Genomic DNA, 14,668 nt, shown 5'->3' on the forward strand with positions numbered 1-14,668 from the left:
AGGCTGCCTCACCAACTGAGGGGGATTTTGCTAGTTTTAGCACACAGTGGCAGAGAGGGCTGTGTGTGGAGTCTTCCCCATGATAGCTCCTAGAGTGGAAGCTGCTGGACAGCCTAGCTGAGGCCTGGAAAAGACTTGCTGACGCTGCGTGGCGTGAATGCAGGTGTCAACAAACACCTAAGGAAATACAGGTGGGCTGATATGACGTCTCCTTTGCTCTGCGTTGAAAGACTGTTTTGTTGTATTCTGAGTGTGAATAAAACACTGGACTTTGATTGAAAGCGTTGTCTCCTTATCTCTATACTGCAAACGGCACCTGTCTGCAAGAGTGAGCCATCACAATATATATATATATATATCAAATTTAAGATGGGTATAGATCTTAAATTCATCGGTAGCATTTAACCCACCTGCTTATATTTTACTTGGGTAAAGGGGAAGGGGGTCTCAAGTTTTTTATTGTATCTACTTATGCACATATTCCACGTGTTATGTGTATCTTTATATGTTTCATATGATTATTTGTTTTGTTTTTCAGAACAGAAAATGTTGGTGAGAACATCTTAGCCATATTACTAGCCATCGTTGTGTCACTTTTCGGATTTTTAGTTTTGCAAATAGATGTTTTTAGAGATATTTGGATATTCCAGTTTTGTTTTGTTATTGCTAGCTGCCAGTTTTGCCTTCTCAAGGTAAGAATATTTGTAGACTTATGGGGAGCATTTATCTTTTTTTGTGTGTTTTGACTGGTATTCAAGCTTGGAAGACCATGCTCCTTTTTTATGCACTACTTTTTTGCAGTTTGAGTTTACCATTTTTGTATTTTTGCTCTTGGAGGTGGCACGGCTTAGTGTGTGCAGATAGATTATTTGCATTTTTATCTGTGTAAAAATTATTTGTGCACAAAAAAATCTGCATGGATACTTGCATGTCTTTTCCCCTGTTGCGCATTCTTTTAAAAATGCATATGTAATTTATTAAAATAGACACAGAAAATCCACCAGAACAACTGTGCAAATGAAAAGGAATATAGCACAAATTTTCATGTAAATGATAATCTCCCCCCTCCCTTAGTATTTTCCTAGATTTCCTTCAGCTTTCTCTTATTGGCTAGTGTGCTATACTAAAATAGAAGCGCAGTAAAATAACACAGTTCTTTTTAGTATTCTCATATACATTTTGAAATAAATTCCAGTGTCCATGGGACAGATATGATTATTGAGTTCCTATTAAGAAACATTTTACAGCTCAAAGATGTCTGCTTTTACCATTTTTGCATATTTGGGCCAATTTTGGCTATTTTTATCTGATTTGTAAATTGCATATTAACATTTGCTGTAGATGAAAAAAAGCCTGAAAAAAAATCTAAAAAAAGTTTCAATAAATCGCTCAAAAAGCAGACCAAGTTGCAGTAAAACTGCTCAAAATAGGAACCAGAAAAATTAAAACTGACAGTGGCTTCTCTTCACTGGCACTTTTCACAAAGACTATCTGTCGTGCTACAGAAGGAAAAGCTGCAGTGCACAGAATTGTATGCAACTCCTTATGGCTTTGTACTGCTTATAAAAAAACACTTCCTTTCTAAACCCTTTAATCTCCAATTTTCCTTCTTTCATATAGACTTTATAGTTCTTGGAGTTCATTTATAAACACAGCTTTTTAAAAAAAAAATATTTTTAACCTTGTGCGGTGCGCGAGTGTACCCCAGAAACAGCTGGTCGCCATTTATCAAGATGCATGTGCATTGTGATACATGCCAGAGATCTAAAGTTTTCTGCAAGATCATAGAAAACTGAAATGGTTGCTGAGTGCCGGAGCTGCGCACACCTTCGCTCTTCTATTTGCATCTCACTCACTCTCAATCTCACAGAAAACTCAGCACACATAGCGGGGAAGAGGAGGGAAGGGAACCAGTGGTGTTTTGTACAAACTTGGGAAGCAATATGGGAAAGAGGAGTGAGGAGAGCACTGACAGCCATCAGCGTTTTCTACATATTTGCCAAAAACTGTAGAAACTGGCTGCCATGTACCTCCATACTTCAGATAGACTGTAAAAAACGGCAAATGGAGGGCTCAACTATGGGTAAAAACACTGGGGTGTTATTGAGTGCATCCATACAATGTACCAAGAAAAGTGAAAAGCACTAGAAGCAATGCACACCCAAATTGCAAAATCAGGTCATGTTTATTAAGGAACAGCAAATATGGACATAACATTTTAAAAGCTCCTAAGCATTTTATAAGTAAGTAAGTGTAATTCTTTATAAGTATAATTAAGCTAATTACTAATATAATGTTATTAGCCATAGTGCACAGATGAGCCTTTAAGATATATCAGGCTAGATAAGAGTCATTAGTCTAAAGTGCAGAACTTTATTTCGGCAGTTTTTGTGTTGTTGTTTTCAGGTATTTATTTAATAAATTGTTGTATGTTTTCACTGGCGTTAGTATAAGAATAACTAAATCAATATTCAATTATTTTATTGTATAAAGCGAATGGTTTTAGTTAGTTCTGTGCTTTATTTTAAACCAAAACATGGATACTAATCTAACAGACCAATGGATTTTCTTCTTTTTGCTTCCTTAGAGTGTGCAGCCAGATCCAGCTTCACCAGTTCATGTAAGTTAGAGGAAATATATTTTATCAGGTACACTACGTTTATATCAACAGTAATCATTCCTGTATTGTGTCCTATTAGAATAAAATATACAGTCATGGCCGTAAATGTTGGCACCCATAAAATTTTTCTAGAAAATTGAGTATTTCTCACAGAAAAGGATTGCAGTGACACATGTTTTACTATACACATGTTTATTCCCTTTGTGTGTATTGGAACTAAACCAAAAAGGGAGGAAAAAAAAGCAAATTGGACATAATGTCACACCAAACTCCAAAAATGGTCTGGACAAAATTATTGTCACCCTTAACCCCTTAAAGACCCAGGACATACCCTGGGCTTTAACCTCTTAAGGACCCAGGACGTATGGGTAAGTCCTGGGTCCCGGTCCTGCGATATGACGCTGGGTCACACGGTGACCCCGCATCATATCGCGGCGGGCCCAGCATCATAGTGAAGCCGGGACCCGCCTCTAATAGCGCGCGGCACTGATCGCGGTGCCGCGCGCTATTAACCCTTTAGCTGCGCGCTCAGAGCTGAGCCGCGCGGCTAAAAACAAAAGTAAAAGTGCCCGGCTAGCTCAGGGAGCTGTTCGGGATCGCCGCGATATAATCGCGGCATCCCGAACAGCTGTAGCACAGGAGGAGGTCTTCTTACCTTCTCCTGCGCTGTCCGATCGCCGAATGAATGCTTCAAGACTGAGATCCATGTCGAAAACACTGATTGATCCATTCCTATGGAGATGGATCAATCAGTGTAAAAGATCAGTACATGCAATGTTATAGCCTCCCCTAGGGGCTATAATATTGCATAAGAAAAGTGTAAAAAAATCATTAACCCTTTCAATTATCCCTTCCCCTAATAAAAGTTTGAATCACCCGGCATTTCCAAGAATAAAAAAAACTGTGTAAATAAAAATAAACATATGTTGTATCGCCACGTGCCGAAATGTCCGAATTATAAAAATATACCGGTTTTTAAACCGCACGTTCAATGGCGTATGCGCAAAAAAATTCAAAAGTCCAAAATAGCGCATTTTTGATCACTTTTTATACCACAAAAAAGTGAATAAAAAGTGATCAAAAAGTCTGATCAGAACAAAAATGGTACCGCTAAAAACTTTAGATCACGGCGCAAAAAATGAGTCCTCATAGCGCCCTGAACACAGAAAAATAAAAAAGTTATAGGGGTCAGAAGATGACCATTTTAAACGTATACATTTTCCTGCATGTATTCATGATTTTTTTCTGAAGTAATACAAAATCAAACCTATACAAATAGGGTATCATTTTAACCGTATGGACCTACAGAATAAAGATAATGTATCATTTTTGCCGAAAAATGTACTGCGTAAAAACGGAAGCCCCCAAAACTTACAAAATAGTGTTTTTTCATCAATTTTGTCGCACATTGATTTTTTTCCTCGTTTCACTGTAGATTTTTGGGTAAAATGACTGTCATTACAAAGTAGAATTAGTGACGCAAAAAATCAGCCATCATATAAAATTTAAGGTGAAAATTTTAGAGTTATGATTTTTTAAAGTTAAGGAGGAAAAATTGAAAATGAAAAAACGGAAAAAGCCCGGGTCCTTAAGGGGTTAAAGACCCAGGACGTCCCCGTATGTCCTGGCGTTTTCCGGTCCCTGTCGCGCGCCGGGCAGAGATCGGAACGGCATGTCTGCTGATATCCTTCAGCAGGCATGCCGTGCAAATGCCGAGGGGGGTCCCGGGACCCCCCGCATGTCGGCGATCGCCGGAGATCGCTTGCGAAATCACGCAAGCGATCTTCGGCGATTCGGGTCACTTGTGACCCGATGACCTGGAAATAAATGGTGATCGGCGGTGTACAGTACACCGCCTATCACCTGCCGTTGCTGGGGAGCGGTGACAATACTGTCACCGCCCCAGCAACGCTGCTATTGGCTGGCGATCGTCCAGCCAATAGCAAAGCAACAGAGGAGGGGTTAACGGTCCCTTCCCGCTACTGCACCCGCTCTCTTCGTTCAGTCAGCGGGTGCAGCAATGAGAAGAAGCCGTGGATCCCCCCTCAGAGCTCCGGAGCCCCCTCAGGCGCCTTAGAATAGGGACAGCGGATTGCAGGGACAGGTAGGAGTAAATAAGTAAAAAAGTGAAATAAAAGTAAAAAAAAAAGTACCCCCCTCCCCAGACCGCCTAATAGGTCCCCAAGGGTCCTATTAGGGTCTGATCCCTGGCCCCGGGTCCTATTAGGGGTTCAGGGAGCTGAGTGCGCCATCCCCCTTTTTTTTTCTTGGCCGCCGCTTTTTTTTTCCCATTACTGTTATTACACTTTTTACACCAAGCACCACACACTACATACTTCCCCGCCCCCCCCGCACACACCCCCTCCCCCCCCGCTACTGCCCCCCCCCCCCCGCAGAGAAAAGGCGATGGCTCGCCGGGCATTTTCGGCAGCGGAGGCTTACGCTTTTTTAGCCTCCGACTCTGAATCTGCCAGTGAGGACGAGGAAGATCCAACTTTTTTTGTGTTCTTCCTCGCCCTCCTCATCATCTAGTAGTGATGATGAGTCCCCTGTACGGCGGCGGAGACGCCGCCAGGCGAGGCTACGCACCCCCCATGAGAGTGACCCAGTGGCCGACACTAGTACGAGTGGCAATGCCGCTCGTAATAGGAGTCCGGCCCCCCAGACAAGTGCACCGGAGACCCCTTCCGATGACCCTGTCTGGAGCCCCCCTGAGGGTTATCAGCCACGGATTCCTGAGTTAGTTGGCGACTCAGGAATCCGGATAAACACGGCTGGCTTCACTGATCTGGACTTTTTAAAAAAAAAATTCAGTGACAACCTGGTCAATCACATGGTGGAGCAAACGAACTTGTATGCCCAGCAGTTCATTGCCCACCACCCCTATTCCTTTTTGCCAGGTCCAATGAATGGCGCGCCATTGTTGCAGCGGAAATGAGGACATTTTGGGGCCTCACGCTGCATATGGGCCTGGACAAAAAAACAAGTGCTCGTCATTACTGGAGCGGGGACGTCCTCTACCAGACCCCGCTTTACAGTATGGTGATGACACGGAAGCGGTATGAGGCGATTCGGAAATGCCTGCATTATGCAGATAATGCGGCATGTCCGCCCAGAGGTGATCCCGCCCATGATCGGCTTTACAAAGTGAGGCTGGTCATCGATCACTTTGGGGCCAAATTTTTGGAGGCCTACGTACCGCTCAGGGACCTCTCGGTAGATGAGTCTCTCATCAGTTTTAAGGGGAGACTCACCTTCCGCCAGTATATTCCCTCGAAGCGGGCGCGGTATGGCGTGAAGCTCTATAAACTCTGCGAGAGTACTTCCGGGTACACTTGCAAGTTTAGAGTATATGAGGGACGGGATTCTCGTATTGATCCCCCAGATTGTTCCCCCACTCTGGGTGTTAGCGGGAAACTCGTTTGGGACCTTGTGCACCCATTGCTGGATAAGGGTTTCCACGTGTACGTGGATAACTTTTATACCAGCATCCCTCTGTTCAAATCCCTTTCCGCCAGATCCATGTCCGCTTGTGGGACCGTGCGGAAGAACCAGAGAGGCCTCCCTCTAAATTTTGTTAAGATGCCTATTCCCAAGGGTGAATCCCGTGCCCTGACCCATAATAACCTGTTGTTGGTGAAGTATAAGGATAAGAGGGATGTCCTTATGCTCACCACTATTCATGGGAACGGCAGCACCCCTGTCCCTGTGCGAGGTACCGCGGGATCGGTCCTCAAGCCCGATTGTATTCTGGACTACAATCGGTATATGGGGGGAGTTGATCTCTCAGATCAAGTCCTTAAGCCATATAACGCCATGCGGAAAACACGGGTATGGTACAAAAAAGTTGCGGTGGACTTGGTACAGGTTGCTATGTACAACGCTTTTGTACTATCCCAGTACGCTGGCAACACAGGGACATTCCTCCAGTACCAAGAAGAAGTCCTAAGGTTCCTGATCTTTGCTGACCGGGAAAGAGCAGGCCGGACTTCCCAAGGGTCTGGAGTTATAGGCGCCAGGATCGTACCAGGCCAACACTTTCCAGGTGTGGTCCCCCACAGTGGAAAGAAGGGGCGATCACAGAAAAAATGCAGAGTGTGTTACAGGAAGGGGGTGCAGAAGGACACCAGGTATCAGTGTGACACTTGCCCAGATAATCCGAGCCTCTGCATAGGCTGCTTCAGGGAGTATCACACTTCCATGGAGCACTAAATTTTCCCTTTTCATTTGAATTTTCCATAATTTGACCAATGTACCAAGTCCAGAGTACATTCAAAAATATAACCCCCATAAAATCACTAAATTGCCCCAAAAAACCTGAAAAAAAAAAAACCTGATAAGACCTCCTGGGGGTGTTTTTTTTTCAAAAATGGGTCATAGGTCACTGAGTCACTATCATCGGGGACTTTTTTATGTTGCCTCAAATGCGCAGCGCTCTCTCTCCACCTGAGCGGGTGCGCATTTGAGGCAACAGGTTAGGGACGGCCATACACATGACATTCCCAGAATGATGACTCAGAGCATAGGGTTTGGGGCGGGCATATTTTTTTTTAGTTTTGGATATGCTCTGGGTCATCATTCTGTGAACATATCCTGTTTTATTATTATTATTATTTTATGATTTATAGTTTTCTGGCCCACTGTACCCTATATTACGGGCCTCTGTATCCCACCTGTTTACCCCAGTTCCCCTATTTTAGGGCTCAGTGCTCCCCCCATTAATGTCCCACATCCTAGCTGCTAAATATAAGCTCAAGGCCCCTGACTGACCTCCCACTCCAAGACCTGGTGTGCACCCACGGAGCGAAAATCATCAAAAATTAAGGTATGTCCTTATTCCAAAGAAATGTATTTACAAATTTTGGGGGGTCTTTTCTGCTATTAATCCTTGTAAAAATGTACAATTTTGGAGAAAACCCACATTTTAGTGAAATGTTTTATTTTTTATTTTACATATCCAAAAGTCATGAAACCCCTGTGGGGTATTAAGGCTTACTTTACCCCTTGTTACGTTCCTAAAGGGGTCTAGTTTCCAAAATGGTATGCCATGTGTTTTTTTTTTTTTTTGCTGTCCTGGCACCATAGGGGCTTCCTAAATGCGACATGTCCCCCCATTTCAGCAAAGTTTGCAAATGTGACTCCTTCTCTTCTGAGCATTGTAGTTTGCCCGCAGTACACTTCAGCTCCACTTATGGGGTACCACCATACTCAGAAGAGATGGGGTTACAAATTTTGGGGGGTATTTTCTGCTATTAATCCTTGCAAAAATGTGAAATTTGGGGAGCAACACACATTTGAGTGAAACATTTTTTTTTTTTTACATATGGAAGAGTTGTGAAACCCCTGTGGGGTATTAAGGCTCACTTAATTCCTTGTTACGTTCCTCAAGGGGTCTAGTTTCCAAAATGGTATGCCATGTGTTTTTTTTTTTTTGCTGTTCTGGCACCATAGGGGCTTCCTAAATGCGACATGCCCCCCTAGCAAAATTTGCTCTCAAAAAGCCAAATATTACACATTCTCTTCGGAGCATTGTAGTTCGCCCGTAGTGCACTTCACGTCAACTTATGGGGTACCTCCATACTCAGAAGAGATGGGGTTACAAATTTTGGGGGGTATTTTCTGCTATTAACCCATGCAAAAATGTGAAATTTGGGGGGGAAACAGACATTTTAGTGCAAAAAAATTTTTTTTTACATATGCAAAAGTTGTGAAACACCTGTGGGGTATTAAGGCTCACTTTATTCCTTGTTATGTTCCCCGAGGGGTCTAGTTTCCAAAATGGTATGGCATGTGTTTTTTTTGCTGTTCTGGCACCATAGGGTCTTCCTAAATGCAACATGCCCCCCAAAAGCCATTTCAGAAAAACGTACTCTCCAAAATCCCCTTGTCGCTCCTTCACTTCTGAGCCCTCTACTGCGCCCGCCGAACAATTTACATAGACATATAAGGTATGTGCTTACTCGAGAGAAATTGGGCTACAAATACAAGTATACATTTTCTCCTTTTACCCCTTGTAAAAATAAAAAAATTGGGTCTACAAGAACATGCGAGTGTAAAAAATGAAGATTATGAATTTTCTCCTTCACTTTGCTGCTATTCCTGTGAAACACCTAAAGGGTTAAAACGCTGACTGAATGTCATTTTGAATACTTTGGGGGGTGCAGTTTTTATAATGGGGTCATTTATGGGGTATTTCTAAGATGAAGACCCTTCAAATCCACCTCAAACCTGAACTGGTCCCTGAAAAATAGTGAGTTTGGAAATTTTGTGAAAAATTGGAAAATTGCTGCTGAACTTAGAAGCCCTCTGGTGTCTTCCAAAAGTAAAAACACGTCAATTTTATGATGCAAGCAATATGTGAATAAAAAAAAAAATATTTGGAATATCCATTTTCCTTACAAGCAGAGAGCTTCAAAGTTAGAAAAATGCAAAATTTTCAAATTTTTCATCAAATTTGGGGATTTTTCACCAAGAAAGGATTCAAATTACCAAAAAATTTTACCAATATTTTAAAGTAGAATATGTCACGAAAAAATAATCTTGGAATCAGAATGATAACTAAAAGCATCCCAGAGTTATTAATGTTTAAAGTGACAGTGGTCAGATGTGCAATAAATGGCCGGGTCCTAAGGTGTAAAATGGCTGGGTCCTTAAGGGGTTAACTTAACATTTGGTTGCACACCCTTTGGAAAAAATTACTGAAATCAGTTGCTTCCTATAACCATCAATAAGCTTCTTACACCTCTGAGCCAGAATGTTGGACCATTCTTCCTTTGCAAACTGCTCCAGGTCTCTCTTATTGGAAGGTGCCTTTTTCCAACAGCAATTTTAAGATCTCTCCACAGATGTTCAATGGGATTTAGATCTGGACTCATTGCTGGCCACTGCAGAACTCTCCAGCGCTTTGTTGCCATTCATTTCTGGGTGCCAACATTTACGGCCATGACTGTATTTTATTGACATAACTGAGTAAAGATTAGCCATTTATATTATTACATGCACATTTACCATGTGTCCGAGCAAAACCCTACCTTGTCTTTAAAAATGATTACCCTGATTTACCGTATATGCCGGCGTATAAGACGACTGGGCGTATAAGACGACCCCCAACTTTTACAGTTAAAATATAGAGTTTGGGATATACTTGCCGTATAAGACTACCCCTCCTACCGCTATGTACAGTACCTTATAGTTCCCCCACATTAGGTCGGCAGCATGTTCCCCCACATTAGGTCGGCAGCTCTACCCCCCCCCACAATAGTAGGCAGCTCCCCCCCCCCCACAATAGTAGGCAGCTCCCCCCACAATAGTAGGCAGCTCCCCCACAATAGTAGGCAGCTCCCTCCCCCACAATAGTAGGCAGCTCCCCCCACATTAGTAGGCATTTCCCCCACAATAGTAGGCAGCTCCCTCCCCCACAATAGTAGTCAGCTCCCCCCACATTAGTAGGCAGTTCCCCCACAATAGTAGGCAGCTCCCTCCCCCACAATAGTAGGCAGCTCCCTCCCCCACAATAGTAGGCAGCTCCCTCCCCCACAATAGTAGGCAGCTCCCTCCCCCACAATAGTAGGCAGCTCCCCCCACAGACATACAACTTCCAGCCATATACAGTGTATGGTTGGAGGCTGTATGTCTGTGTACTGCCCCCCACAGTGTTCCGGTCAGCGCTTCTCCAGCCCGGGGTCACAATCTACTGCTATGGCCTGTGGACCATAGCAGCAGTCCCACGGACCGGAGGAGCGGTGATCGGAACACTGTAGATGACGCGCCGCCGGTCACTCACCAGGCCCCGGACGCGCTCGTCCTCCTCCAGTCCTCATGTGCCTCTATGGTTATACGCACGGGACGTCACTGACGTCACGTGCGTACAACCATAGAGAGGTGGAGAAGCGCAGAAGGACCGGAGGAGGACGCGCGGCGGGCGGAGAATGGTAAGTGACCTGCGGACATCCTTATGTCCCGAAAAGATTTTTCGGGACACAGGGATGTCCGGCATAGGAATGCTTATGATTATCGTGCTGGCTCCTGAGTGCGGCTGCAGGCGGGGGCCGGCCAGAGCATGTAAAAACTAATTCATGTATACTAAAAACCAGGGTGCCTCCAGCTGTTGTGAAACTACAACTACCAGCATGCCCGGACAGCCTTTGCCGGTCCGGGCATGCTGGGACTTGTAGTTTCACAACAGCTGGAGGCACCCTGGTTTTTAAGTATACAGTTATTAGTTTGTACATGCTCTGGCCGGCCCCCGCCTGCAACCGCACTCAGGAGCCGGCACGATAATCATAAGTATTCCTATGCCGGACCCCTATACCCGGCGTATAAGACGACCCCCGACTTTTCAGAAGAAAGTTCGAGTTTAAAAAGTCGTCTTATACACCGGGATATACGGTACTAAGAATGGAGTATAGTTTTCTTTGTGAGTTTTTTTTTCCCATCAAGTATTTTTCCAAGGTATTTACTAATGTTTCACTATGTTTTGCACTTTTCCCTCTCTTTTGCTTTTTTTTTTTTTACAACTGCTCTGAACTGTGGGGTTTTTCAGAGCTCAAATCTACCACATTTTCTGTGGAAAACTTAGTAAACATGTTGGAATAGTTTTTTTTTTAAATGGCGGGGACACAGCCCTTTTCAGTGACCACGCCTCTTTTCATGCAGACCACACCCCTTTTCATGTTTCAAGTAAAATGGAAAGTTTGTCAGGTATGCAATGTTGCAGCCACAAGCACGAGTGTGAAGCTCAAGTGTGAAGTACAAGTATTAAGCCTGTTAGGCTGCATTTGTGCGAGGGGTGTGTATATTTTACGCCCCCTGCACTACAGGCGTGGGTATATATGGCTAGGCGTACGTGACGTTTTGCAGATACCTCCCAACCTTCCTTTATTTTATTTATTAATTGCAGGGTATGCCCTCTAAAGGCGTGCCCTCGGATGCGGTTAATGGCACACCTCTGACCACTTTGTTAAGTTTAACGTTTTTTCATACAGGTATGTATGCAATGTTATAAGACACATAAGTCCCAATACGTAAGAGATTTACACTATAGACTTGAATTAGAAACACTAGAAAATGAGCACATAACGATCCAAGTATATGTTTGTAAAAATCTATTTCATTAGTCAAATATGCTCCAAAAGACATACATTTAAAAACTTATAAAAAAAAATGCACAATAACATGGTGCTGGAGGAACTGACTAATAGGAGTCTACGCACTAAGCATACAGTTAAATAGCTGAAGTAAGTTTAATCAATGTACATTATAAGGATCATAGTGGTTACTATACTTTAACCTGTTAAGGACCCAGGGCATACCTGAGTCCGCTCCCGATCTATAACGCGGGGCCACGGCTAATGGCGCGCTGCCGCGCGCTATTGACCCTTTAGACGCGGCGTTCAAAGTTAAACGCCACGTCTAAAATGAAAGTGAAACCATGCCAGTTAGCTCAGGGAGCTGTTCGGGATAGCCGCGGTGAAATCGCAGCATCCCGAACAGCTTACAGGACAGCTGGAGGGTCTCGACCTGCCTCCTCGCTGTCCTATCGCCGAATGACTGCTCAGTGCCTGAGATCCAGGCATGAGCAGTCAAGCGGCAGAATCATCGATCACTGGTTTCTTATGAGAAACCAGTGATCAATGTGAAAGATCAGTGTGTTCAGTGTTATAGGTCCCTATGGGACCTATAACACTGCAAAAAAAAGTGAAAAAAAGGGAATAAAGATCATTTAACCCCTCCCCTATTAAAAGTTTGAATCACCCCCCTTTTCCCATAAAAAAAACCAGTGTAAATAAAAATAAACATATGTGGTATCGCCGTGTGCGGAAATGTCCGAATTATAAAAATATATAATTAATTAAACCGCACGGTCAATGGCGTGCGCGCAAAAAAATGCCAAAGTCCAAAATAGTGCATTTTTGGTCACGATCAATAAGTCCTATAGATGCAAAAAGGGTACCGTTAAAAAGTTCAGATCACGGCGCAAAAAATTAGCCCTCAAACCGCCCCATACGCGGAAAAATAAAAAAGTTATAGGGATCAGAAGATGACAATTTTAAACGTATAAATTTTCCTGCATGTAGTTTAGATTTTTTCCAGAAGTACGACAAAATCAAACCTACATAAGTAGGGTATCATTTTAACCGTATGGACCTACAGAATAAAAAGAAGGTGTAATTTTTACCGAAAAATGTACTGTGCAGAAATGGAAGCCCCCAAAAGTTACAAAATGGCATTTTTTTTTTCAATTTTGTCTCACGTTGATTTTTTTTTTGTTTCGCCGTAGATTTTTGGGTAAAATGACTGACGTCATTACAAAGTAGAATTGGTGGCGCAAAAAATAAGCCATCACATGGATTTTTAGGTGAAAGATTGAAAGAGTTATGATTTTTTTAAAGGTAAGGAGGAAAAAACGAAAATGCAAAAACGGAAAAACCCCGGGTCCTTAAGGGGTTAAACAAAGGTAAAGTGACACAGTACAAGATATAGATGTATATAAATTATAATGGTTGCTATCCTGTAAACAAAGGTAAAGTGACACAGTGCAAAAGATTTGCAAATCACAGATGTCCAAAAAAAAGGGACCACAAATGTAAATAAAAGTACACTGACAAACACAATATCATTACCACAGTGAGAAAGATTAAGCGTGCCTGCCTCCACCACCCAACGTTTCACTTAGGGCTTCATCCGGGGTGTTGCCATGGGAGGCTCAGCCCTCTCTAATATATGGTCCAATAACCAATCACTGACTGATCTGGTGGCCACCTGATGTCTTAGTACCTTCCCAACTGTCATCACCTAATCAGACACCTGATCAAATTCGACCTGTAACTGGTCACTATTGCTCATCAAGATGATTTCAGCAGAGTTAGTATAACAACTATGGTGTGCATCTAAAATAGCCATTTTTTATAGTATCCATTATAATGGTGTCCAGGATATATACATATAGTTCCATGGGTGCAGCGTAATCACATCATCCCAGAGAAGAGGCACAAACCTTGCTGTCCGGTCCGGTGGCAACTCCGTCCCCCCCTAGTGATGCACGGAGTACGGAGCTCCGGGCCTCCCTGCGGATGACGCACCCAATGTTACCACGCACGGGATTCATGGAGATACCATAGCAACCCACTGACGCCAACACCAGGGAGCAGGGTGCCACCCCCTGGCGCCGTGTAAACACTGCCGGGGGAGTGTTCCGCATCTCCCAAGGCAACCAGGTGACAAGCACCTGGAACCAAGCCACCGGATCGGAGAGCCGGGGCAATACAGAGACCTAGATAGTAATGCCCGCAGGGCGGGGGACATTGTTACCAGTTACCATAATCAGCATGCATATATCAAAGTTGGTTTTATCTAACAGATAAGTTCCACAGTTCAAGGTGCTCAATTGGATTTAAATGGAAATAAAGAAACATAAATGATACTAAATATATATGTATAATCCAGATGTAAATATATATATGGGACCTAGGTAATACATAGTAGTAATGTAAATAAAGAATAAATATGCGTAGGAGAAATAAATGAATAAATTAATATAAATGATAAATAAAAGATAAAACATGGAAAAGGACTTATATCCAAATATGGTAAATAAGGGAATGAAAGTATATATCAGTTAAAATCTGACAAAAATAAGACAAAAGTAAGAAAAAAGTGTGTGTGTGTGTGTATGTATGTATATATATATATATATATATATATATTTACAAAAACACAGGGGACCAAGGAAGGCATGAGACAGCATAAGTCTCAGGTGCCAGGGATAAATATAAAAAAAACAAAAAAAAACAACAACAATAAATAAATATGTGAGCGTGATGGACAGGTGAAGGGCCAGTTCAGCCACCAATCACTGTAGAAGTCTCTCTAACACAGATATATAAAAGGTAAGAAATCGTAAATCTCTATAGGTATGTGTGCATACAATGACAATGGTGAGTATAAAAAAATATTTGTTAACGTGACAGAAAAAATTGCACAAGTGAGAAAACACAAAACAATAGGTGCATGGTGACAAACATGGTGGTTGAAAAAGAAAAATCTGGT

The 14,668-nt window shown here is 42.9% G+C and overlaps 1 protein-coding gene across 8 annotated transcripts in view; it reads left to right on the forward strand.

The window, feature by feature from the left end:
- Positions 1–14,668, forward strand: part of PCNX2 (pecanex 2) — a 357,339-nt gene that overhangs the window by 74,915 nt on the left and 267,756 nt on the right. For all 8 annotated transcript variants that reach the window (XM_056567003.1, XM_056567002.1, XM_056566999.1 and 5 more), the window contains 2 exons: positions 539–692; positions 2,588–2,620. In XM_056567003.1, the coding sequence (XP_056422978.1) occupies positions 539–692; positions 2,588–2,620 (187 nt within the window). The remainder of the gene's footprint in view (positions 1–538; positions 693–2,587; positions 2,621–14,668) is intronic.

Source organism: Hyla sarda, chromosome 3, assembly GCF_029499605.1.
Source record: "Hyla sarda isolate aHylSar1 chromosome 3, aHylSar1.hap1, whole genome shotgun sequence".
Taxonomy (NCBI): Eukaryota; Metazoa; Chordata; class Amphibia; order Anura; family Hylidae; genus Hyla; species Hyla sarda.